This window comes from Pyxicephalus adspersus, chromosome 9, assembly GCF_032062135.1.
Source record: "Pyxicephalus adspersus chromosome 9, UCB_Pads_2.0, whole genome shotgun sequence".
Lineage (NCBI taxonomy): Eukaryota > Metazoa > Chordata > Amphibia > Anura > Pyxicephalidae > Pyxicephalus > Pyxicephalus adspersus.
Genome location: NC_092866.1, coordinates 60441493 through 60466440, shown reverse-complemented (window position 1 = coordinate 60466440; position 24948 = coordinate 60441493). Strand labels below are relative to the sequence as shown.

The 24948-nt window shown below is 41.4% G+C and overlaps 1 protein-coding gene across 1 annotated transcript in view; it reads left to right on the top strand.

Moving 5' to 3' along the window:
• Positions 1-11686: 11686 nt before the first annotated feature.
• HSD17B12 (hydroxysteroid 17-beta dehydrogenase 12) overlaps positions 11687-24948 on the top strand; it is a 66820-nt gene continuing 53558 nt past the window's right edge. The window contains exon 1 of the mRNA XM_072422219.1: positions 11687-11957. Within this exon, the coding sequence (XP_072278320.1) occupies positions 11777-11957 (181 nt within the window). The 5' untranslated portion in view covers positions 11687-11776. The remainder of the gene's footprint in view (positions 11958-24948) is intronic.

Genomic DNA, 24948 nt, shown 5'->3' with positions numbered 1-24948 from the left:
AGGTTTTCTTTACACAAAAAAATGCAAGGATCTATTGAATAATTGGGTCATGGCAAACGTCTTTAGGAAGGATGGAGAATAACCATCAAATCAAAGAATAAAATGCATTGGTCAGTAAATAGAACCCCCGGGAAAAAAGTTTTGCTCCCTGGTGATCCATCTTCTAAAAGTGGAGAATGGGGGCATTGAGCCTGATTTATTAAAGCTCTCTAAGACTGAAGAGGATAGACTATCATAGAAGAACCTGGGAGATCCAGCAAACCTAGGATTGATTTCTTTAATCCAGGACCAGATCTATTCCAGGCTTGCTGGTACACCCAGGTTTTCTAGCGATAGTCTATATTCTCCAGCATTGGAAAGCTTTAAAAATTAAGGCCCATTGTATTGTCTCCAAGGTGGTGGGCAGAAACCAGATCAAAGTTTGACATGGAGACATACAGAGGTTGTTTGACAAGTAGTGAGCCTAACATATAAATAATAAAAATATTTGTAAAAACTCTGTAAATTATTAATAATAAAAAGGTTAAAGGAGGAATTGAAGGTGAAAAGACGGGCAAAGTTGACAAAGAGCATTTTGTTTCATCAGGACAATGCGCCAGCACACAAATCAGCTGTTGGAATGGCCACAATTCATGAATGCGGCTTTGATTTTTAGAACACCCACCTTATTCTCCAGATATGGCTCCATCGGACTATTATCTATTTGGAATTTTAAAGAAATACCTAAAAGGTAAGAAATGTGACTCTGATGATGATGTCATCAATATTGTTGTGGACTTCCTAGAGGGCCAGGATGTTGAGTTCTATAAAAAGGGTATAAATGTCCTAAAAGAAAGATCTGAAAAGCGCATTCTGCTTCATGGAGTGTATATGTAAAATGTATAAAAAATCAAGTTCCTAACTTTTGTCTTTATGGTTGAGGCTCATTACTTGTCAAACAGCCCTTGTATTTGGGAGTGTCAGTAGAGTTTACCACTTATAATGGTCATCCCAACATTGTTGAGATCTGTGATGTTTTTCTCGAACACCTTGATTGTCTTTTTCTGCAATAACCAGCTGCAACAAAATACATTTTACATATACAAATACACATGCAATACAAAAATACAACAAAATTTAAAATGCATACAATACTTTGGTAAACTGGTGATCACAGCAAAAGTGGCCTGAAAAATCTACTGACCTCATCTATTTAATTGGATATCGCCACCATCAAAATGACTATCTCCGTAGACCATTGCAAGATGTCTCTCTGGTCAACATTTTATAAATGTGCTGGCAATACCGGTAGTAAAGCCATTGGTACAAAGCAAACAGAGCTGTTCTTGAACAATCATGGTCAATGGACAATCTTGTCTGCTGATTGCTCATCGTTTTTATTAATAGGGAGATCTAAATGTGCACCAAAATGTTTAGGACAAAGGACTGTTCTTAAAAAATAAATTATAGGTAGTCCCCAGGTTACGTACGAGATAGGGACTGTAGGTTTGTTCTTAAGTTGAATTTGTATGTAAGTCGGAACAGTTACATTATTTTATTAAATGCAATTAGGACAGATCTTTGTCTCAACATATTATTAGGCAGCATGGTGTCAGTTACTGTATAAAATCCTCAAAGTGAGTTAATCACAAACAAAACAAAAAGAAAAACTTTATGGAACCTAGACATTCATTAACTTCTGAAGCAAGCTGTGCTTTGATATGCAAAAAGAAACAGCTGCAGAGTTTGTCTTGGTCATTAAAGAGATACAACAGGTTGCAGAAAGAGCTCACTCCATAAGATCACCCACAACCTCAGCTGTGCTTAGCAAAAGATTTCTTCTGCAAGTCATGCAAACAGCCCCCCTTCCCCCTTCTAGCCTCTGTCCTGCACAGGAGTGAGTAGGGAAGCCCTGTTCGTATCTAGGAGTCGTTCATATGTCGGATGTCCTTAACTCGGGGACTACCTGTATATTTGTATAAAATAATAATATCTGTATTATGCCCAAAATAAATTGATTCCACCATAATTTTGAAGAAAAAAAAAAGATTAAAAATGTGAGTGGTATAAGTAGCATCTCCCCTTTATATAATTTAAAAAGAAACGCCAAGGTACAAATAGTAAAAATGGACCATTCAACACAAATATTTTAATGTTAATTGATATCTATGTGTAACAATTCAAGGGTATTAATTATGTAGATCAATGGTCGCCAGCCTTTTTGGTTCCGGTGTGTCCCCCCGCGGGGTCCTTTTCCCGACCCCGCTCAGGGGTTCACTGGCCAGAGCCGCGGACCCCCAAAATTTTCTCACGGACCACTGGTTGGCGACCGTCTATAGATGATGACTAGGGGTTGGTACTCAGCAGCTCATTATCGCCCATTGTAAAATGTTAGAACACTGGTTCTCCAGGAACTAGCATGGCGGCTTGGGTGGCTGAGTGCCTGGCCAACCACCAGAAGCCACCCAAGAATGTATTCCTCACCACTCATCTAAACTGAGCTTTACCATCAGTTTACAAAGTCACAATGTTGCATACTGTGGAAAAATCATATAATCTCAGTCTAGGCAAGATTACTGGATTGAAATTTGATGATGGCATTTTATTTATAAAAGAAGAACTTTCTTGAAAACAATACCTTTGCTGTATATAGTGACATTGATGAGATTTTTTTTACCATACCTATATTCACACATTGTTGATAGGCAAGGGTATTTTTGTAAGAAGATAGACTTAACCTTGGCACACTTTTTGGATATAGAGGTGTTCATAGAGGCTAATGAAACTGGCACTCACTGGGGATGCAAAAATCACAAAAGTTCGCCATTTAATGCTCCATGGGGTGACAGTGATAAGAAGCTATTTCTTCCCATTTGATCATCCTGCCCTGGTACTGGCATACACAGTCTACTATAAACTCAACAATCCTCAGCAGCCATTTTTTCTATCACTTTACTATCTCTTCTATACCAGGGGTGTCAAACTCTTGCCTGCGGTCCAAATCTGGCCCACAACAACCTTTTTTTGGCCCCCAAAGGAATCCTAAATATGAACTGCAGCTGGCCCGTCACTTCATTGAAATAGTACCGCTACTACAATTGCCGGCATCACTCGAGTCTATAGACCAGCGGCCTTTCTGCCTATGTGTGGCCCTGCATAGGACTGTTTTCTTGATGCAGGGAATTGTAGTAGCAGTGCTATTTCAGTTTCAAGTTTGGCCGTTGACATTGTCTAAGTTTTTAATTTTGTCCCACTGTGTATTTGAGTTTGACACCCCTGGTCTATACTATCCTAGCTCTTGTCTATACTCAAAACCTTCACAAATTCGTCTACATTGTTATGGGTTCAGACAGGGCCTTAGAGTGGTACAAGGCAGTATCACTGGTCCTGTGATCATTGAGAAGAGTATATGATATAGTGACATCAGATCAAACGCATTGACACCAGCCGGCAAAAAAACATTGCGTGGACAGTCAATAGGAGCCAATGGGGGTATAATCCACCTATACTATACTATAACACTGCTCTGCTGTCTCATATGGGTATTATAATAAACTCTATACATATTTCTAACACTAACACTGCTTTTGGCCCTCCCTCAGCCTGTGAATGGACAGTGAGAAGAAAAGCAGCAGACTGAAGAGCTTATCTCCCCGTCACCTCTCCACCGATCACCATGTTACTTGATGCAACTAATGCACTTTGTTGTGTTGCTTTTTCCTTTACAGACTTTACTGCAAAATGATCTGCATTTCTGTCCACCCAGTTCTGCCATATATCCAGGGAAAGTGGAACTAAACTCTAGAAATACAAATTGCCACCATACAGATCCTTTGTTGTAGAATATATAGGCCATGTCCCTTCTGCAATAAAATAACCCCACCTGCCATATTGCAACTTTTTAAAAAATCTTCACCTTCAGTGTCCGGTGGCACCATCTTTTTTTATTCTCCTGGTTTTGATTCTTGACCATCTTGATTGGCTGGGCTGGAATAATGTCACTCCTGTGCGGGCTGTGGGAGTTAATTCAGTCCTAGCATGTCCTCCCCTGGGTGTCCTGCCCTCAAATTAAATGGCTTTAAAAAAATTTTGTAACAATTTTCCCCCCATAAAATGAATTTCCAGGATGTCATTACAGGACCTTCTAGGAAGAGCTAAAAACTTAAACTCCTGCAACAATGAACTATTGCAATTGACTAGAATGCTTTCTCATGGACTTTGAGACTCCAGAGCTGCTGAAATGGGCAGTCATAGCGCCAGTGCCCCTTGGAAGTTTGGGGGGCTGGGGTCAGGGTTTCCTTCCCTTTTTTGGGTGTGAACTGTTTTTTTAACAAATTGATTTTTTAAGCCATTTGCATTGAAGGAGTGAAGGGTTGCAGACCTCAAACTTAGCCTGAAAGGTCTTCTTGCAAGAAGACTTTTACTTTGGAGGCCTTAGATCTCACAATGCAGATATATAGCTATGAGGCTGAAGGTAGAGGACTGCCATGTCCATGATTAGTTCTATTCCTAATCAAGCAGAACACATCAAAGTCAATGTGGAAGAATTGTGGTTGTTTCCTATGTTGTAAGGAGAATCTGAACACACCCAAATGCACAAAATAGCCATGAGAAGACCACCAAATGTCTCAAGAACATATAAAATATATACAACAGTGTAGAGATGCCATTTAATAATGCACATGGGACAGAGGACACATAGGAAAGATGTGCCCATAAATCTTGCACATATTGGGCCTGATCTACTAAAGCTCTCCAAGACTGCAGAAAATAGATTATCACAGGTGAAATTAAGTGATCCAGGAAACCTGGAATGGATCTGAACATTTGCCAGTTAATAGCAAATGATTTTTAGGAAATCCATTTCAAGTTGGCTGGACCACCCAGGTTCACCCATGATAGTCTATCTTCTGCGGTATTGGAGAGCTTTCATAAATCAAGTACATTGTTTGCATTTCCATTTGCATGGCGTGACATTGCATATCACAAATAGCTTTCTTGGTACACGTCAGAGTACCAAGTGCACATGGATTTACTGTATTAATTAGCCACACTTGGACAGCACACCAACAAACCTGAAAGATCGGCCGTAAGGCCCTTCGAAAATTGTTACTAAGAAAAACAGATCTCTCAGCAGATGCTGAAGGCATTGAATGGGGGCTTCCTTAAACTTGACTTAAGTCTCATTAAAGAGGCAGAAAGACATTGGAAGGGCCCTCCTAATAAACTTCTTACATATTAGCAGAAACTGAAGGCTTTGATTGGGGTTTTCAAAAAAAACAAATAGGTTTCATAGAAGAGGTAAAAGATCATTGGAGGGGTCTTCCTAAAAATAAGAGCTTTAGCACTTCTGATTTAATTTGATGGGTTAGAAATGAAGAGGATGGTGGGTTTGAAGGGTGAGAAGGGAGCTATGTTAGAAGTACTGGGATTAGTGGGTAGTCCAGCACCAGTAGTTAAATAACCAAAATGACAGCAGAAAGTAGATAAGCTGGAGTGAGAGGGATATGGAGGGAGCAGTGACAGCAGCAGAGGCAAAAGTACCACCAGGTAGAGGGTAGCGCACACTCCCCCAAATGTGTAAATAGGTCTCATATCATAGACAAAGATTTATAAGTGTGCTGGAAATTTTTGTAATAGCCTACTAGGGATGCAGAAGGCATTTGAGATCCAAGCTTGGTTCATTGGCTTTGGACAAGCAAATTCTCCTTTCAGTCTTCATTGCCACTAGATGGGCTAAAAACCCTTTCCAAGAGGACACTCAAAGCAGGGCAAGTGAGCAAATCCAGCTCTGGCCACCCATTAGTGGTATCCATGCTACATACTGAATGGTCATCATAGCCAAGCACTTCCTATGGGTGCCAACTGTGGATGGCTTGGGTTGCTGCTGCTTGAAACATATGTGCAATCAATCTCTTGAACCACAACCCATAGAGGTAGAGGTGTTACTGCTGCTTCTTGCTTGTCTTCCACAGGTGCATATGCGTATCATAGGTAGCTAAAAAGTACTTTTATACTAATGTGGGGGGAGTCAGCTTTATATGGCTCGGGCATCATAACTGTGCCACCTGGCTGCTCCCCCCATCCCTATATAATGCCTGGGGCTTGTGATGGATTACAAATCACTGACATAACCTCCTTCCATTCCTCTTATTCTGTACCAACATCCTCCTTCTCTTTAAACTGCGTCACAAGTGTGGCAACATAGAAAGAATAGAAGAGAATAGAATCATTAATTTCTTGCCAAAGCTATTCTTCTTGTGTTGTTGGGCACTGCTCAGCTGGCATTGACTATGGTAGAATAGCACAGCTTCTCTTTTTCATTCTCCATCTTCACCTTTACCTCTTGGTTCCTGAGCCCCATGACCATCAGTTCCAGTATACAGACAATGGGGATAGTGTAACTGATGCCTGATCATGGCTGACAAGTTTTCTTGTTTCGTTCATCAAAGCGGGTTGGCACAGATATCTTGGATTTGTAGCCACTACTCCACAAGCTTCACAGAGTGTTCCATAATTTCTGTCGCAAAGTTCATGAAGTTTTGGAGTCATTGTAGCAATAAAAAGTTGAATTCTAAAGTGAAGGAATGTCAAAAAACAGTCTATATTGCAGCAGTTTGTGCTGACGTTGCACAGTGGTTGGGTAAGGCCATCAAAAATGAGGGAAGATTTTCCTGGATCTTTACAGCAATAGTTGGTTAAGCACTGAACAGCTTAGTTAATAAACTGAGCCAGAAAAAAGTAAGTGCATGATTATCATTATCACTCACAATTTTGGCTGCTTGGCGTTTGTGCATGATAATGTTTGTGCAAACTTCTGAAGTAGTTTAGGCCAAGTTTTGCACCTTTTTCTCTGGATTAGGTAGGAAGATAAGGTGTGAGAATCTCATAAAACTCCTTGTGGCACCACAGATGGAAATAAGTCCCTTGCTTTCTGTCCATTTGTCACTAGATTCACCCAATGCCCCCTAAAAGAAACTTGACCGCATGCCCATTCTTACTGCACCACATATCCATGCCCCCTGTCACAATGTGCTACAATAACCTGAAATCACAGGGACATAAAACAAGTAAACAGATATAATATGCTATTTATTTCTACAATTGGAAATCATTTCAGATATGTCCATGGTGGCAGATATAGCCAACAATGGGCTCCTGTGCAGAACTGATTTCAGGTTCCCTCATACAACTGTGGCCTCTGTGGGGGACCCTTTTGGCTGATGAGGGTCCAGGTCCCCTTATGAATTAGTATGCTTTGTACCCCCTATGTCTGCCCCTGCATGAAAAGGTATCTTTGGATTTTTGGGAGTGACATAAACAATGCTCACTGATGTTGAGTATCACAAATTTGGAATTAGATCACTTTTCATGAAAGTGCCCACTACCACCAAAAGTAACTATACAAGCCCGGTAATCCATGAAATTTTGGTGTTGAAGTAAACAAGGGAGAATGAAATGACAATGTGCCACCCGAATGAAATCAAATGCCCATTCACAAATGTACACACTGAGAAACTGAAAAAGGATGCAGAATATGTGCAATGATCACACCTGAGTGTTAAGCCTAGAGGTAATAGAAGATCACTGCTGGTCCCACTGCAGCACTGACCAGACTACTAGAAGTCAGTCCTGAGTGATCCTGCCTGCCTGAAGTGGTTTTGAAGATCTCAGTTCCATATGGATTCCCCTTCTAGCCCACCCAGTCCCAAAACAACTCCCAGTCCCCATTGCAGGAAAAACTAAATCTCTAACAATGTTTCCTATCTAAAACAGACAGGGCCCTGCCTAACAGGCTAGAACACATGGTCACTCATGTACCTAGAGCTTGTCTTTGCTTTTAATAGATTTTGGATAGGGTAAAACATAGTGGGGGTGTCTAATAGGAGCACCCAACATGGTTTCTTGAGTCCACTTTGCCCTATCCAGCCACTCATTGGTGCCCTAAGACAGAGGTCCCCAACCTTTTGGATGTCACGGACCACTAAATTTACAGACTCCGGACTCAAGGGAGCCATGTGTCACTCAAAGGGGAAGAAACTTCACCCAGAGTGACGTCATGATACCAGAACCACTCTCCCATGGCCTGCCTACTGCCCTGAGCCTGCAATGTATACAGGAGACCTGGTCTGCGGCTCTTGGATGGTGCGCTCCACCCCTGAGGGGTGCAGCGGCCAGAGCCTTGGACCACCAACATTTTCCACACAGGTTAGGGACCGCTGCCCTAGGGCATTATGGATAGTCTACTTTGTGCACGAAATTCTGTGACCAAATGTAGGCATTTTCCAGGTAAAGCTCAAGTCAACTCAAGATCAATATAATTTCTTGTTCCACCAAGGAAAAACTCATATGAGTGACAGTTTCATGGAGCAATCAGGAAGGTAGGAGAGATTATTACAGAAAGGACATCTCCTGTCCCTTTGTTCAATACATGGGTTTCATGAGGTTTTTTCTTGATGGAACAAGAAAGGAGATAATCGTGTGGGGACGAGGCACCCTTTACTTTACTTACTCAAAGGGAACAAGTTCATGGTCAACCCGTATCTGAACATTAGCTGTGGCCAGACAGCTCCTATCTCAGCCAATTCTGACTCAGATTGGAGCTATTCCGGCTTCAGATCAGAGCTAGAAATTCTAACAATTCCAGTTCCAATATAACATACTTGAGTATTTAAAAAACCCATTTCTTGACCAATCCAACCAATTGTGATCTGGGTAAAAATTGTTTTCCAATCTGCTTAACTGTACTGAGCAGCAACACTGCTTGGCACCCTCAAATACAGAAATGTGCACCAATTACATTCTCTGGATCCCCTCCAAATCACTGATTTTTAGTAGGCAGAAAAAAATGACTTATAATTACCTTACCCCCATCTCTTGCCAATGGTGCCAATGGTAATAATTGTCCCTATTAGCTGGGAGCACAGGGCCCTCATGTAGCAGCACACTTTGCACCCCCTTATGTCCACTCCTGCATGTCCAGGTATCTTTGAAATATTTGGGAGTGAAATAACCAATGGTAACCAAAGTGACTTCATGTAACACAAATGTGGAATCAGAGAACTCTCTTCCCCATTATTCACTATAAGACCATTACAAAGCACAAGGGGGCGCTCTTTGCTTCTGGAGGAAAAGAAGTTTAAGCTCCGGATAAGGAAGGGATTCTTCACTGTAAGGTCTGTGAAAATGTGGAATCGGCTCCCTCAGGAAGTAGTTTCACCAAGTTCTATAGATTGCTTTATGAAAAAGCTGCATGATTTCTAGAAGCACAGAATATAACCGGAGATGAAAGTTTTAAAGTAAAAATAACAGTGACTGATGGTCCAGGGAACATCCGATTGCCTCATGGAATCAGGAAGGAGTTTTTCCCATGTTGAAGCAAAGTGTACCAGGGTTTTTTTTTGCCTTCCTCTGGACCAGCCATGTCTTATAGGGTTTTATATCTAGGATATGTTTATTTCCCTTGTGGTTGAACTTGATGGATTTATGTCTTTTTTCAACCTGACTTCCTATGTAACTATATATGAATCAAATCCCTTTTCATGAATGTGCCCACTCCAACAAAAAGTAATACACGGCCAGTAATCTACAAGGGTGACTGAAATGACCCCCAATTGTGGGATCAAATCGAGGGCTTTTCAAAAGAAAAGGTGTTTTTTTTTAAATTTAGGTTCATTTATATATATATTTAATATTGTGTATATTTGTTATTATTACAATATTTATATAACTAAAGATCCACTTTAATGGCAGCTGGAGCTTGCCTTTTATAGGGTTAGGATTGGACATAGACCATGTGATCAGGAATAGGAGCACCAAGCATGGTTTTTTGGGTCCCCCAGCCAATCATTGGTGCCCTGGGGCTTTATGGGTGCCCACCTTATACACCGAATTCTGTGACCAAATGTAGGTGTTGTTCAGGTAAAGCCAAACCAAACCGAATGTACAACCTTCTGCCCAACTATATGATCAACCTGTGTCTGATACACCTGGGCAGAAAGATGGCTTAGTGGCTAGCACTCTGATTTTTGCAGCGCTGGGTCCCGGGTTCAAATCTTGGCCAGAACACTATCTGCATGGAGTTTGCAGGTGCTCCTGGTGTCTGCGTGGGTTTCATCCCAAAAACATGCAGTTAGGGTAATTCACAACACCCCAAAAATATAATTGACTCTAGATTGTATTAAAGACATATGACTATGATAGGGACAATAGTTTGTGAGCCACCTTGAGGGACAGCTAGTGACATGACTTTGTACAGCGCTACTTAATATGATGGTGCTATATCAATACTGAGAAATAATAATCTGAACAATTGCTGTGGTCAGTTCCGACTCAGATTGGAGCTATTCTTCCTCAGAAAGGTATTAGGAATTCGAGTAATCCCAGTTCTGATCACATGCTCATTAAAAAAATACAAATTCCAAGTTAATCTCAACATGAATTCTTTGCCCAATCTGACCGGTTTTTATCTCTGATTTGCGCTGAGCTCTACTAGGCAGCAACACTGCAAGGCACCTTCAAATAGGGAAATGTGCTCCCATTACTCTCTCTGTGTCCTCTCCTCCAAATCACTTACATTTAATAGGCAGGAAAAAGTTAGAAGTATACTTACCCCACCCCCGTCTCTTGCCAATGGTTCCTGGGCATAGACAACGTCACCGTTGGGAAGATTCCGCCCGCTGTATAGTTTCCAGGAATCTTTCTAGAAGGTTTGCTGTGTATTGAATGTGATTGCATTTCTTTTTTATAGGCAAATTTTTGGCATCTGGTGATTTAGGGGGAGCAAACCTTTAACTTTAGATTCACCCTTTTTTTTGTAATGTTGCTGAAAAAGGAAGGGAGGTCAAATCTTTCAACACAGACAAATGATCCACAGAGCGTATGAGAAGCAATTCTCCTACTTGGGGGATTTTGTACTACTTCCTGTTGTATCTCTGGGACAGGAAATGGAGGGAAATTTCCCCAACGATACCCAGAAAGCAAAAATTAGGGGAACACGGGTGAACTCTGAACCAATGTGGACCTTATGGGCACATATGGATTATTGCACATGCTGTAGGGCTGTAGTAGCGAAGCAGTTGCTCGTAGCAACCAAATTATTTACCTTTTAACACAAGCTAATGAAATATGCCCACCTATTGGCTGTCCATAGACTTTATAATCCCCCATTGTGTGGATATAGAATAATGTGTGTGCATTGTTTGGTGTTAGTTTTGTACACTGTGTCATTGTGTCTCACAGCTGAACCCCCACACTCCAGCATTGCTGCATCACTGTTCAACCCAGTCTGTCTGGTGCCATGCTCTCCGCCAATCAGCGAACAGTCCATTCATAGTAACAAGAGCTTTCCAGCCAATCAGCTAGCAGGTATCGCTTGGCTTTTTTTTTATGAATGAAGCCGCTGAAGTGCGGGGGTGGAGGAGGCAGAGTTGCTAGGCGACGGAATCTTATCGTCCAATAGGAAACGTGCGGGTGAGAGAAGCGTTTGACAGAGTGACGAGGCCATGGAAGGCTACGTCGCCATGACAACCGCCGTCCAATCGTATCGGCGAAAAGGCCTGTAAGGCGTGTTTTCTTGATTGATCTTCGGCTAATCCAATAAATAGACGAAATGTATAAACCAATGAGAAATAAAGAATATGAAATAAAGGCGGTGCAAATATGAGTGACGCGTCAAACAACCAATAGGCGAGGAAGTAGTAGGCGGAGTGGCCACAGAGTGACAGGAGCCTTGTTCTTCTCACACACGGTGTGCCGTCGCTGCTCTTCCGGGTCTAGTCACACGCAGCCCCGAGATATGGTGGCCTCAGAGGTGCTGGTTGGGCTCCCTGTGCCCTGCGCCCGCTTTTTCTACTATGTGGGTGTGCTGGCGGCCTCCTGGTGGGGTTTGAGGGCGGCTTGGCGCCTGCTGAGTGCAGTCCGGGTCTGGGTTCTGGGGAAAGGAACGCAGGTGGGCCCCGGCCTCGGGAGATGGGCAGGTGAGTGTGTCAGGTGGAAACCTGGGAGAGGAAAGAAGGCCAAGGGACTGACATGTATGAGAGAGACTGCATGTGGGGGCAGCTTAGGGGGAGATAGTTGTGAGATGAGAAAATAAGAATAAGAGGAGGAAAGGATTACAGAGAGCAAAATGGGTGGACATAGAGTTATATGGTATAGGTCCAGCAGCTGCATATTTCTGGAGACTATCAAGACATTTATGTGTAAAAAGAAGAAATGTGCTGCTAGGAATAAGAAGGCTGCCAATCCTAATGCAAATGCTAGTTTCTTGGCTGGAACAACAATATTATGGCTCTAATACTTAGCATGGTACAGAGCAAGAACAAGCAAGCAGACAGGAAGCTCTGGTCTGTGACTCAGAAAACACTTTCATCATTCAGCATGAATTGCCAAATATCATTGCCACAAGAAGGATATGAAAGCCTCCATACTTCTATCAGCACAGGTGTCCCATAAGAATAGGTGACAGGTAGTACTAGTTTCAGGGTTAGGGCTGAGTGCTTACAAAATGCATGGAAATAAGTGTAGGGTATGGAAGGTGTGATGTGTTGATGACAGGGTATATGATGTGATGGGCCCTGGGGCCAAAGCTCCCTTAGCTTGGTGTAAGTAGCATTATGATGAACATAAATCTGTTGGATGTGTACATTAATGCATATATAATCAGTGATAAGGCTGTGGAGTTAGATTTAATGCACATTTGCTGACTCCAGGTTAAGTTTCCAACTTCACAGCTCCGGTGATATTAATAATAATTTACCCAGCAAGATGAATAAGACTTTCATACATACAGTACAGGATTTGCCATTTAAATTACAAACACTGAATGTTATGAATTGGATGTTATACTCCTATCTGATCCTCAATGCCCCTGAGCAGTCCTTCTCATAGCCTTGGGTAATTATTTTTTCCCAGCTCGGGCTATTATTAAGCTCAAGTTAGTTGTGTTTCAGTCTAAAGTAAAACCTTGCAGCAAACATATTAGTAAATCTGTCAGCTCATTATATGTATGCTGCATTCACTTGTAGAGACTGGTGCACGCTGACAGCTACCTTTAGGAAGGATCCCGGAGCCTGAAATCTTAGAGCCCTACAATATGCAAATTCTGACTTTTGCTGCTAAAGTCAGCAGTTGCCTCGCCCCCTCGTGCACCTTTTTCTTGACCCATCCCTGCCATGGGAAGGCATGGTGCGCACAAATGTTCAAGCCAGATTCTTGGCGTTCTTTCATCAATTGACGAGAAAAACCCCCCTTGGATTTATTGGAAGCATTTGTTGAGGGCGGTGATGGAGGAAAAGGTGTTGATGAGCATTTTTGTGCATGTCTCCCCCGCTATGATTTGCTAGACCACACAAAACCTCTTGAAATGACATCGTTTTTAATACTCTTAAGCCTAAAAAAAGATCCTAATACAACTGAGCCTGAAAGTGAATATCCATGCCATCCATATCCAGCATATCCATAATTATACATATTGATACAATATAACTCCTCAGCCTCCATTTGTTATTTTGTTTCTAAATATTTACAGATAAAAACATGTCAAGTTTGAAAGTTAGTACAATAAACACAAAACAAATTTCCCATTTATGCCAAACAATGCTCCTCCTGCAACCCCTATATATTTATTATGTTCATGTAAATTGACTCTCCGTTTAGGGCTGGTGATTAGGATTCTATTGGTGGGATCTCTGGGTTGGGGATCTCTGGGTTGGGGTTCCCTGTTATAGACCATTGTTACTACCATAATGATGAATTCTTCCTTTCCTGTTGGATTTGTGGAAAATGCAATGGCAGTTGTTACTCTTCCTTACTTGGATTTTTAGCCTTTTTGATTGGCCGAGCTGAGATGATGTAACTTTCTTGGACGCGGGAGTTCATTAGATCACGAAAACCGCAGGGAAGCTGGTGGGATTTTTCCTTGCACATGATTGGATAATTAAAGTTGTTAGAGCTTTATGTAATTTACTAAAACTAAGTAATTTATTCCTTGCTTGGTTTTATAGGGGCGCCATTAGAAACAGTTGGCCACACATTCTGTGCCACACACCAATTACTATTATACAGTTTTTATATAGTGCCGACATACTACGTAGCGCTGTACTAAGTCCAAAGTCATGTCGTTAGCTGTCACTTGAAAGAGCTCACAATCTAATGTCCCTGCCATAGTCATATGTCTTAATTACAGTCTAAAGTAAATTTTTGGGAAAGCCAATTAACCTAACTGCATGTTTTTAGAATGTGAGAGGACTGATCCATTCTAAGAGTGTCTTCTTGTGAGATTTTGCCTTCTTGTTTGGTAATAAATTCTAACCTAGGCACCATGGAAGGGGGTCCTTGCAATGTAAGCAGACCACCCATTTTAGTAGCAGGTTCTCTTCAAACATTGATTGCTTTAGGGATTTTGATATCGGGTCTTCGGTCACATGACCAAACCAGACTTTTTGCAGTAATTCCAAAATTGCTAAAAAGCATGAAGTATTATAAATACAGTTTACAGGTAGTCCCCGAGTTAAGGACATCCGACATATGGACGACTCCTAGATACAAACGGGGCTTCCCTGCTCCTTGTTCTCCTGGGTTCACATGACTTGCAGAAGAAGTCTTTTGCTGTTCTGCAGCCTCTTGTTACTTTTTTGGACCAAGACAAACTCTGCAGTTGTTTCTTTTTGCATATAAAAGCACAGCTTGCTCCAGAAGTTAATGAATGTCTAGGCTTCATAAAGTTTGTTTGTGATTAACTCACATTGAGGATTCTATACAGTAACTGACACCACGCTGCCTATTAATATGTTAAGACAGACATCTGTCCTAATTCCATTTATTAAAATAATGTACCTGTTCGGACTTGCATACTAATTCAATTTAAGAACAAACCTACAGTCCCTATCCCGTATGTAACCCGAGGACTACCTGTACACTGTTGTTTTTTGTTTTTACCTTTTTATGATTTTTTTTGCATCTTCCTGATCCTTTATAGCCACTTCCGGGCTATATTCCAGTACTCCAGCATTAGCCACACGTCATTGCTCCGGACAGGTTTCCGGATACTAACGGCGGGCTATGGCTGTGCAATGTGCATTACAAGGCTGCTTCTAGTCACTAACATGGGCATGTGTGACATGGCAACAACAATAGAGAGACATTGGCCACACTGAAAGGTGACCTGTCTCAAAAACAATTTGAATGGGAGGACTGCCGGGTGATAAAAAGCTTAAAGGGCCTAGGCTATGGTAGGGACATTAGATTGCAAGCTCCCTTGAAGGACAGTTAGGAATATGCCTATGGACTCTATATAAATGCATGTGTTGGTTCTACATAAATACATAATATATTGTAGATATGACTAATTAGCATGCCATTCCTATTTTGCATATTCGATTATTGGGATGATTGGGGTTAAGGTGCAGTTTTTTGGTTGTGCTGACAATTCTGGCAGAAAGGACAATCATTCAGTTTTGTGTCTAGAGCTCTGCAGCGCCACTTGCTGGTAGATTGTGTTACTGCATGAGGGTTCGATTTATGGAGCATTGAAATTAGTATTACACTGCTTTATTTTATTTCCATTGAAATGTTTCTACTGACAATTTACTTTTTTTCACAAAGATGTCCTGAGAATATTCCCTCTGCACTTTTCTGCAGCATAGTTTCCTATTTTTATTTGCGGAGAAGTTTGGGATAATACCAGAGTACACCTGCCATGATCTGTTTATGTAAATGGTAGTATACAATTGTCCTCTTTGCTGCATTTAGCCTATTTTTGCTTTATTTTCCCTTCCTTGTATGTGTGAACTGTAGAAAGGTTTAGCAAACTCAAATGCATTGATATAAAAATGAACTTTTCTGCAGATTTATTTTGACAAATCGGTTATCCTGCATTGGGATACATTGGTCAGTCTGTATGCCATGTAGATAGCTGACATTTCTATGGGCTTTGCTTGTATAGCAGCTTTTCTTAGCCTTTTTAATATGAGGAAACACCGCAAAATAACGTTCAGGTCTTGGGGAACCCCTTCTATAATTACTATAACCACAGCTCACAGTATATTGGTGCGATGGTCAGTGGTCAGAATTCCTGGCCAGTGGGAAGAATGTCACCCCTACAGATAGCAAAAAAGATCATTGGGGTCACCTAAACTGACCTGAGAGGTGCAGACTGCTCAAGGAGCCCCCAGCAACCTATTCATATTTTGGAACAGAAGCCTACTCTGCCTTTGCTATGTATATTATGAGGGTATGGATGCAGAAATTATGGGGTCCTGGGTAAGCAGTAAAAATGCAAAACAATCTCAAAAGTTGAAATTAATCAACTCCAGCTTTGCTCCTGCAGCAATAGAGTAATTATAAAACCGGCCCCTACATGAGCTTAAAGCTTTCATTCAATTCTTTAATGCCAGGAGAGACCTTGTATAAGCTCACCCAGGACTCCCCGCCCATGCCCACATGATGTCCCTGCTGCCTGAACAGCCAATAGCAAAGTTTCATTGCGGTCACATGTTCACCTATACCTAAAAGTACTGATCTCTTTCTGCAGTGAATGGAGCTTTGTAGGAACAGGGTGAATGTGTGGAACCCTGACGTCAATAATGTGTTAAAATCCATCTGCTCACACCAATACCCAAATTGCATGTTTGCAACCCAATATCACATGATATTTGCAGGAATTCCAGTTTAGCAACACACAAGCAAACCTGCTACAAACTGCCATTTCTAATCAGCCTGACAAAAATGTAGAGGTGTGAATTTTGGAAGTTCCTGTTACTTTTACAGTAATGTGCTGATTTTTAATGGTGGTCGAGTTCTCTCTATTTACACAAGGAAACTTTATCTGTTCTATGCTTTTTTGGTTAATGTGCACCTAGGGAGATTTATGAATTGGCCGGCTTTTATCAATTGGAATTGGGTGTCATTCATGCACTGGGCTGAATGTAACGTCTTCATTCGGCTTCCTGTGTAAACAGTCACTGATGTGACTTGGTGCCCTAGAGAGGCCTGGTCATGTGACTGTGGCATTGGCTTGTACACGTGCAGCGGAGAGGCGGGGGAGGCGATGGAGAATACAGTGTACTTATCCCATTTACTGGCCACAGGCTCTTTCTTCATCTCCACTCTTCCTGGGATGCATCGCGCCCGCTCTGTATTTTTCCACAAGAACTTTAGTAAAAATGGGTAATGATGTCAACTAAACCCTGCTAAATCCAAACTGTCAGATGTGGACGCCTGCTATTAAAGGGAAGGGGCAGTCACATGTGACCATAACAATTAACTTTCTTCATTAAATGTTTAGGAAAAGGAATTGTAGTTTTTTTTTTTTTTTTCAAATCTCCAGATTAATTACTTACTTCCAACTCCTTTAGAGAACAGAGATTGCGAGAAACTTTTTGTATGTGGGACAGTGTATATATATTATATATATGACAATACATGTATAAAAACCTTTTAATAATAACATAACCAGCCCAGGAAACAGCATAGGAAGCATGGAAGGCTATCAAGACGGGACAAACCACAACCAGACCCAAACGGAGGGTCTCTAAAAAGACCGCAAAAATAGGCAGATAGACTTTTGTCCAGCACAAACAGCATTGGAACCACTGCAAAGATTTATTTTTATATATATATATATATATATTTATTTATTAATAATAAAGATATTGGTAATGAATATTATTGATATTGTATAATATAATGATATATAGTTTCCAATTATAGGATTTATTAATAATAAAGCTTAATACACATATATGCGTTCTCATAATATATTTTTTATATATATATCAAGTAAGTAAAATATATCAAAAGATTGCATAGGAACTTGTAAAAAAAGAAGTAATCGCAGAACTTGTATTATTGAGTAACTTACAAATCCAGGTAAAGATGTTGAAATGTAAAAAAGTGGTAACCCATCTCATTGAGTGATAAGAAGTCGCTCCATAAGTGTCTGAAAGCTCGTAGGTCTGGCTGTTTGCCATTTATCTTGTTGTAATAGCCTTCCATGTTTCTTATGCTGATTCCTGATCAGGTTTAAAGAGGAACTAAACTCAAAAAAGGCCAAAACAAAAAAAAAAAACACTTACCTTCAATCCCGGGGCGCAGTCGATCGGTCCGGAGGTCTCTTCCATTGGGTCCTGCGTCATCCCGGTATCCGTCTTTGGGCCAACTTCTCCTCTTCTTCCAGGTTCTTCTTACTACCTCACCCGACCCAGGCTCGAGATCGGGTGACTTACGGTAGTTGGGGAAAAAAACTTGCTGATCTCACTGTGCATGTATGGGGTCGGCTTTTTTTTCCTTTTCCTCCTTTGACAAAAGGGCTCCTAGGCACATGCAGAAAGAGCACCCAAGAGCCTCCCGGGATGTGTGATGGTATCCTGGGAGGCTTTGCGCGCCCATTCATTTTTGAATTCCTAGGCTATTCCTATCGAAAACTAGAGGGCGGTGCTGCACCCCCTTAATTTTTTTTTAAACAAAAAGGGTGTTATAAAAAAACCAAACTCACAGAATTTTTACTTAACATAAAAGGGTTGTCTACCCTTTTATGTAAAGTGACATTTTTGGGTTTAGGTACGCTTTAAGTTGCATCATTTCAACTTTGGGATATGTGGATACCTTCTTTTTTGATTTCCTATTGTCGTTGTATGTATATGATATGTTAAAATATTAATTGTTCAATTGTTTATATGATTCCCTGATAAAGCAGATTGTATCTTCTAAACGCGTCGGAATGTACAAAAGTTCTATCAAATTCTTTTTGAGGCTGGTATAGTCCAGTAACTAGTGTTACCTGTATGCTCAGTTGTAAACTGTCCACTGAAATTGAAACAATTGTAACATGGAGGCTTTCTTTTAGCCTGTCTTGTGCAAATGTTTTTTTTTTTTTAAAGATGTTAATAATAAAAGGTTTTTTATATATGTATTTTATATGTCCCATATTCTTGCAATATTCATGTTTGTTACATAGGTTGAAAAAAAGACATAAGTCCATCAAATCCAACCACTAGGGAAATAAATATATCCCAGATATAAACCCTATGGACATAGTTTGTCCATAGGAGGGCAAAAAAAAATCCCCTGGTACAATTTGCTCCAACAGGCGAAAATATCTCCTTCCTGATCCCGGGAAGCAATCCGGATGTTCCCTGGATCAGCAGTCTCTGTTATCTTTACTTTAAAGCAGGGGTGTCAAACTCAAATACACAGTGGGCCAAAATTAAAACCTTAGACAAAGTCGCGGGCCAAACTTGAAAGTGAAATAGCACCGCTACTACAATTCCCTGCATCAAGAAAACAGTCCAATAGGCAGAGAGGCCGCTGGTCTATAGATCCGAGTGATGCCCCTACTACACTTCCCGGCATTACTTGCGTTTATAAAACAGTCCAATGCGAAGCCACGTATAGGCAGAGAGCCCGCTGGTCTATAGACGTGAGGGATGCTGGGAATTGTAGTAGCGGCGCTATTTAAATGCAGTGGCAGGCCAGCTGCAATTCATAGTTAGGATTCCTTTAGGGGCCAGATTTGGCCCTCAGGCCAGAGTTTGACACCCCTGTTTCAAAGCTTTTATCCCAGTTATAGCAGTTATATTCTATATATAGCAGTTATATTCTTTTTATCCCAGTTATATAAGCAGTTATATTCTTTGCTTCATAATCCAATCTATGGAACTTACTTTTTTTTTTTTGCTTTTCAGTGTTGCTGATTACTCCTGGCCTCTTCCAGCCACTTCCTGTCTACATGCGCACTCTCCATCATCGGCTGCACGTCATTGTGGATTCCATGGTAGATCGTGGCCGTACAATGTGTCTTGGTACTTCGGCTTGTAGTCTCCACCAAGATCACACATGACGGTGATAACCTAGAAGTACAAATAGGAGAAGTTGTTCCCCCATAATCACGTACCTTCATGGCAGGATCACTGGGTGTTTTTTTTTTAATAAAAGCTGCAGGTTTGATGGATGAGTAGTACATAGTCATGTCACTAGCTGTCCATCACAATATAATGTCCCTACCATAGTCATAAGTCATTATTACAGTCTAAGGTCAATTTTAGGGGGAAGCCAATTACCTTACTGCATGTTTTTTGAAAGTGTGGGAAGAAAACCCATGCAAACATAGGGAGAACCTGCAAACTCCATGCAGATAGTGTCCTGGCTAAGATTCGAACATGGGACCTAGCACTGCAAAGGCCAGAGTGCTAACCTCTGATGCACAGTGCTATACCCATCCCTTAAAATATAAATAAATCAGAAATTAGTCACAAAAAATAGCCACATAGGATAGAAATCTATTTTGCGTGCACTGAATTCCTTGCCACTTTGTAAAGTTAGCAGTATTATTACCACTTTGCTGCACATAGCCTGAGCAGAGCTGTGGGAGGGGCCAACAACTCCACACAATACAGGCTGCCTGCAGAAAAGTACAGGAGGGGGCGGGTACAAGACCAAGCACCCTGCATGAGGTGAAGGAGTATCAGTGATTGGTCTTGATTCATACATTCCTATCACAGACATAGTTTGGTTGGGAAGCTCCTCCTTACAGGAAAACTCTTATATTAGAAAACTGCACAGTTCTAGAAGAAATACACAAAGCACACCAAGATTCATGTAAGCGTTCAGCTGTAACAATCTTTTCATAGCATTTAAATGTTAAGGCTCATATAGCGGTGTTATCCCCAGCAGGGTGGGAAGAAGCTTTAGGCGGGGGGTGGTCCCTGTATTGTGACAGCCAGTTGGTTGCTGAAAAGTGCCAGGTGGTGCGCCCGGCTAAAAGAGCCTGGGGAGAACACTGTATAGGTATTTGTTGCAAGTCTGCTTTATCTGTTTTACAATTCCTGTCAGGACCATAGCCTTTCAGCACCAAGCAATCCTCTGCCCACATAACCCAACCCTCCTGGTCAATATCCCTAACATAAACTGACATGTGAAAAGTATTTTTCCTTTTATTAAAATAGTATCTGGGGATCCTGCCATGAACGACCTTGCTCGGACACTTCCTATTATAGAATGATAACTTTGTGTCTTTTATTGATGAAGACAACAACACACATTGCACAGATATGGCTCACTGTTGTCACCATCAGTGCCCTGAAAAATGCCATGCAGCCATCACCAGAGGGCACGTTGACAGGAGACGACTGCAAAGAGGCTGCAGGATGTCGGCAATACTGAGACACAACACAGGGATAGAACAAAGGTGACATTTTTTTTTAAATAGTTTGATGCACAAAATGTCATTCTGTTATGATTTTTGTTATTTTCTTTAAAGGAAAATAAAGTGTACATGTAGCCCCAATTTTTTATTTTTTTCTGTTTAGATAGAATGGGAAAAAGTCTCCTCTCTACGGGAAGAGTTTTGTCTTTGGGACACAAATTAAAAAATGTTATTAGCTCATGAGTGAAGGGAGGAGGGAGATACGAGGGAAGACCAAATATAAGCAGATTAAACTTCAGATTTAACATTTACCAAGGGTAATTTTTGACACGACTTTCACATTTTTACCAGCTTGCTCTTCCAAGACTTTGAATGTTATATGAAATATAGAGAATTGTAAAGGCTCCCTCTAGTGGTCACTATTGGAGAATGTTTTGCAATGAGCAATGTAGTGGATGTGTTCCTTCAGCTTTAGAGAGCTGGCAATGTGCAGCCAGGGCAGCTATCATTGGGGGGACAAGGGGTATTTCTGTACCAGATAATACACCCTAGTATTTTCCCCAGAAATTTTTTTAAGCTGGGTGGAAAGGAGCTGTAGGTGGGTGGCTGCCCCTGTATTGTGACCAAACTCTTCAATAACCGCTCAAAAGCAGGCAGGTGGTTACAGAAAAGTGCCAGGTGGTGCACCTATCTAAAAGATTTTGTGCACCTGCACAAAATGATATCCTTCCATGTTCATGAGAGTACCGTATCATAAACCTATGACCCAACTGCACGTCTGGCACTGCATTTCCCAGTTATTACTAAAGCTGTATTTACATTGGAATCAAGCAGAGGCTGAGGGTGACCTCGCCATTGCTTGGGTGCGTCATAAGTATAGGACAACACTTTTTTTTTGTATTGCAATGAATGACTTTACATTGTTACCCATGGAACAGTATGCGCGGCAGTGCGTCATGACCGGTCATGCTTATCCGGCTGTAATATATGTAGAGGGTTTTATGGCCGGATTGTTCACCAATGCACACCTATGCATTCAACCTGGAATATTTGTAAAATTGTATGTAGGTGGCAGCCCCTATATTGTGGCCCAACTCAGTAACTACCCAAAAACAGCCGGGTGGCTTCTGAAAAGTGCCAGGTTGTACGCCCAGCTAAAAGGGGCCGGGGAGAACACTGCACAACTGTGATTGTTGCAGTTGGAACATGGAGAGTAATTGCTTCTGGCTTTATCAAATTGTAATTTTTTTTTGTGGAACCATAAGGTGTTTGAACAATATATATATTATTATATATATTTATTTATTATATATTTTATTATAGTTTTGTACACAAGCATTGCCTTTGCCTATCTTGGATTTGGGGTGCTCTGTAATGCAATGTGACGCGTATTCAGTTGTTAGTGGATGGACAGCTCAAGCAAAGGAGTTTTATTCTTGCTTGTGCATCTGAGAATGTAGAAAGTATTTTTTTTTGTATTATTTAGTAGGTAAGCAACAATTGACCAGCGACTTAGAGCTTACGCATGACTTTACTTCCGGTCTTGAAGGCTAAATGGAAAGAATGCCAAGTATATTATTCTTTGGAGGCGTGCATTATTATTATTACACATTTATAAAGCACCAACATATTACGCTGCGCTGTACAAAGTCCATAGTTATGTCACTAGCTGTCCCTCAAAGGGGCTCACAATCTAATGTCCCTACCAAAGTCATATATCTTTATTACAGGCTAAGGTCAATTTTGGGGGTAAACCAATTAACCTAACTGCATGTTTTTGGAATATGGAGGGAAACCCGAGTACCCTTCAAACTCCATGCAGATAGTTTCCTGGGCGAGATTTGAACCAGGACGCTATCCATGATCAAGATAGATATCCTTATTTTTTATTGTAGTTGACACCCTTTTTTTTTTTTAAGTTGGGTAGGAAAGAAGCTGTAGTCGGGTGGTAGCTCCTGTATTGTGAGCCAACTTTTCAGTAACCATTCAAAACAGCTGGGTGGCTACTGAAAAGTGCTGGGGCTGGCGCCTCGGTAAAAGTGGCGGGGGAGAACACTGACACCAATGTGTTGGTTTGCTCTAAAATTAAAGGATGGCTTGCATTTTTTGTGCAGAGCTTGTTGAAATGGATTTTAGAACTTGGGAAAACTATAGAAGTCCAAAAAGGGAAAAAAAAAAAAAAGAATATTAAAGCATAAGTTAACCCAAAACAATAAAATGGCACCTTCAAATTCCACAAATCAGTCGATGCGTCGGGAGGTTTCTACCATCGTGTCCCGCGTGGTCTTGGTATCAGTCTTGGACCCGCACTGAGGGAGCGCCAGGCGCCGCCATCTTCTCCTCTCTTCTTTTCTGTTCTTCTTACATCTATGGCTGACGTAGATTGGAAAAAAACTTGCCGATCTCACTGCGCATGCAGTGAGAAGCCTTTCCAATTTTTTTGGAAAGGCTTCTTCTGCGCATGCCCAAGATACAGAAGGAGCAGCCAAGCGCTGCACTCCCATTCATTCTTAATCGCCTAAGGGTGTTGCAAAAAAAAAAAAAACAAACAAAATTTTTAGGTACGCTGAGTTTACGTACGCTTTAAGAATTAGGAATGTTACAACTGGTGGTAAAACCGTATATATGTGTATGAGCTCTATGACAGACAGGTGTGTACCTTTGAGTGACTGGATTTAAAGGGCTCCCCAACCACCCCAAAGCCCTGCTTATCATTGACACAAATTGGAGCAGTTGGAGTGCCATTTTCTATAGGCATTTGGTTGCGGTTCTGTTTTGGAGCCGATCCACTCACGGCGGCCCGCCATTTGAATCGCCATTCCTATAGACTTTCAACCTTTTCAGCAAACTAAAATAAATGCTAAAAAGCTCTACTGAACGCCTAGCAGTTGGAAACGGTGCCCGGGATCATTTAACCAAACTTACCGATAGACCTAAAGTAACCAAAAAATTGAAAAATGGTTGTTTCTTGGCAGTTTTTGTTCATATTGTGTAAGCTGGAATTCCCATTTGAGTTTTATTGGAGGAAAACACAACGGGTCTTTAGGATGAAAATGTCTCTGATGGTGACGGGGTAAAGCATTTTTAAGGAATTGATCGTCTCTTTCTAATATTTCTCTACTTTTATAGGTGATTATTTCCTTTTCATTGCCATTCCTTCAGTAAGGTTCTACTTTGCTGCACAGCAGTATTCTGCTTTGCACGTCCCGCTTGCCAGCGAACAATCCAGTCTCCACAATTTCCTAGTCATCTCTCCTAGCAGAAGGAAAAAAAATCGTGTTCTCTGCAGAATAGAGGGTGCTGAGAGAAAGGAGAATCCTGCCCTGACAACAGAAGCAAGCATCACGCCTGGCGCTGATTGGAGGGCAGCAGCCTATGAGGACAGCTGGCTTCTTTCTGCAGTTTTGCACAGGTGCAAAATAAGTCCCTGATTTATCAATGAAATATTCGCCATGTTCCCTGTAAAGCTAAGCTGTAATAAAACCTTGAATTGTCCCCTTATGGAGCTATAGACATGTTAGGAAGGGAGGTGGGCTGCAAAGGGGAGAATGAAGTGTTCCCCCTCTTCTTTCCTTCTCTTTCGTGCCTCCATTTTTCTTTCTGCCTCCCATCTTTCACTGATTCCTTCCACCCTCTTTCCTTTTCTTTCTCTCTCACTCTCTCTCTGCGTCTCTCTCTTTTTCTCTCTCTGCGTCTCTCTCTCTCTCTGCGTCTCTCTCTCTCTCTGCGTCTCTCTCTCTCTCTCTGCGTCTCTCTCTCTCTCTGCGTCTCTCTCTCTCTCTGCGTCTCTCTCGCGCTCTCTGCGTCTCTCGCTCTCCCTCGCTCTC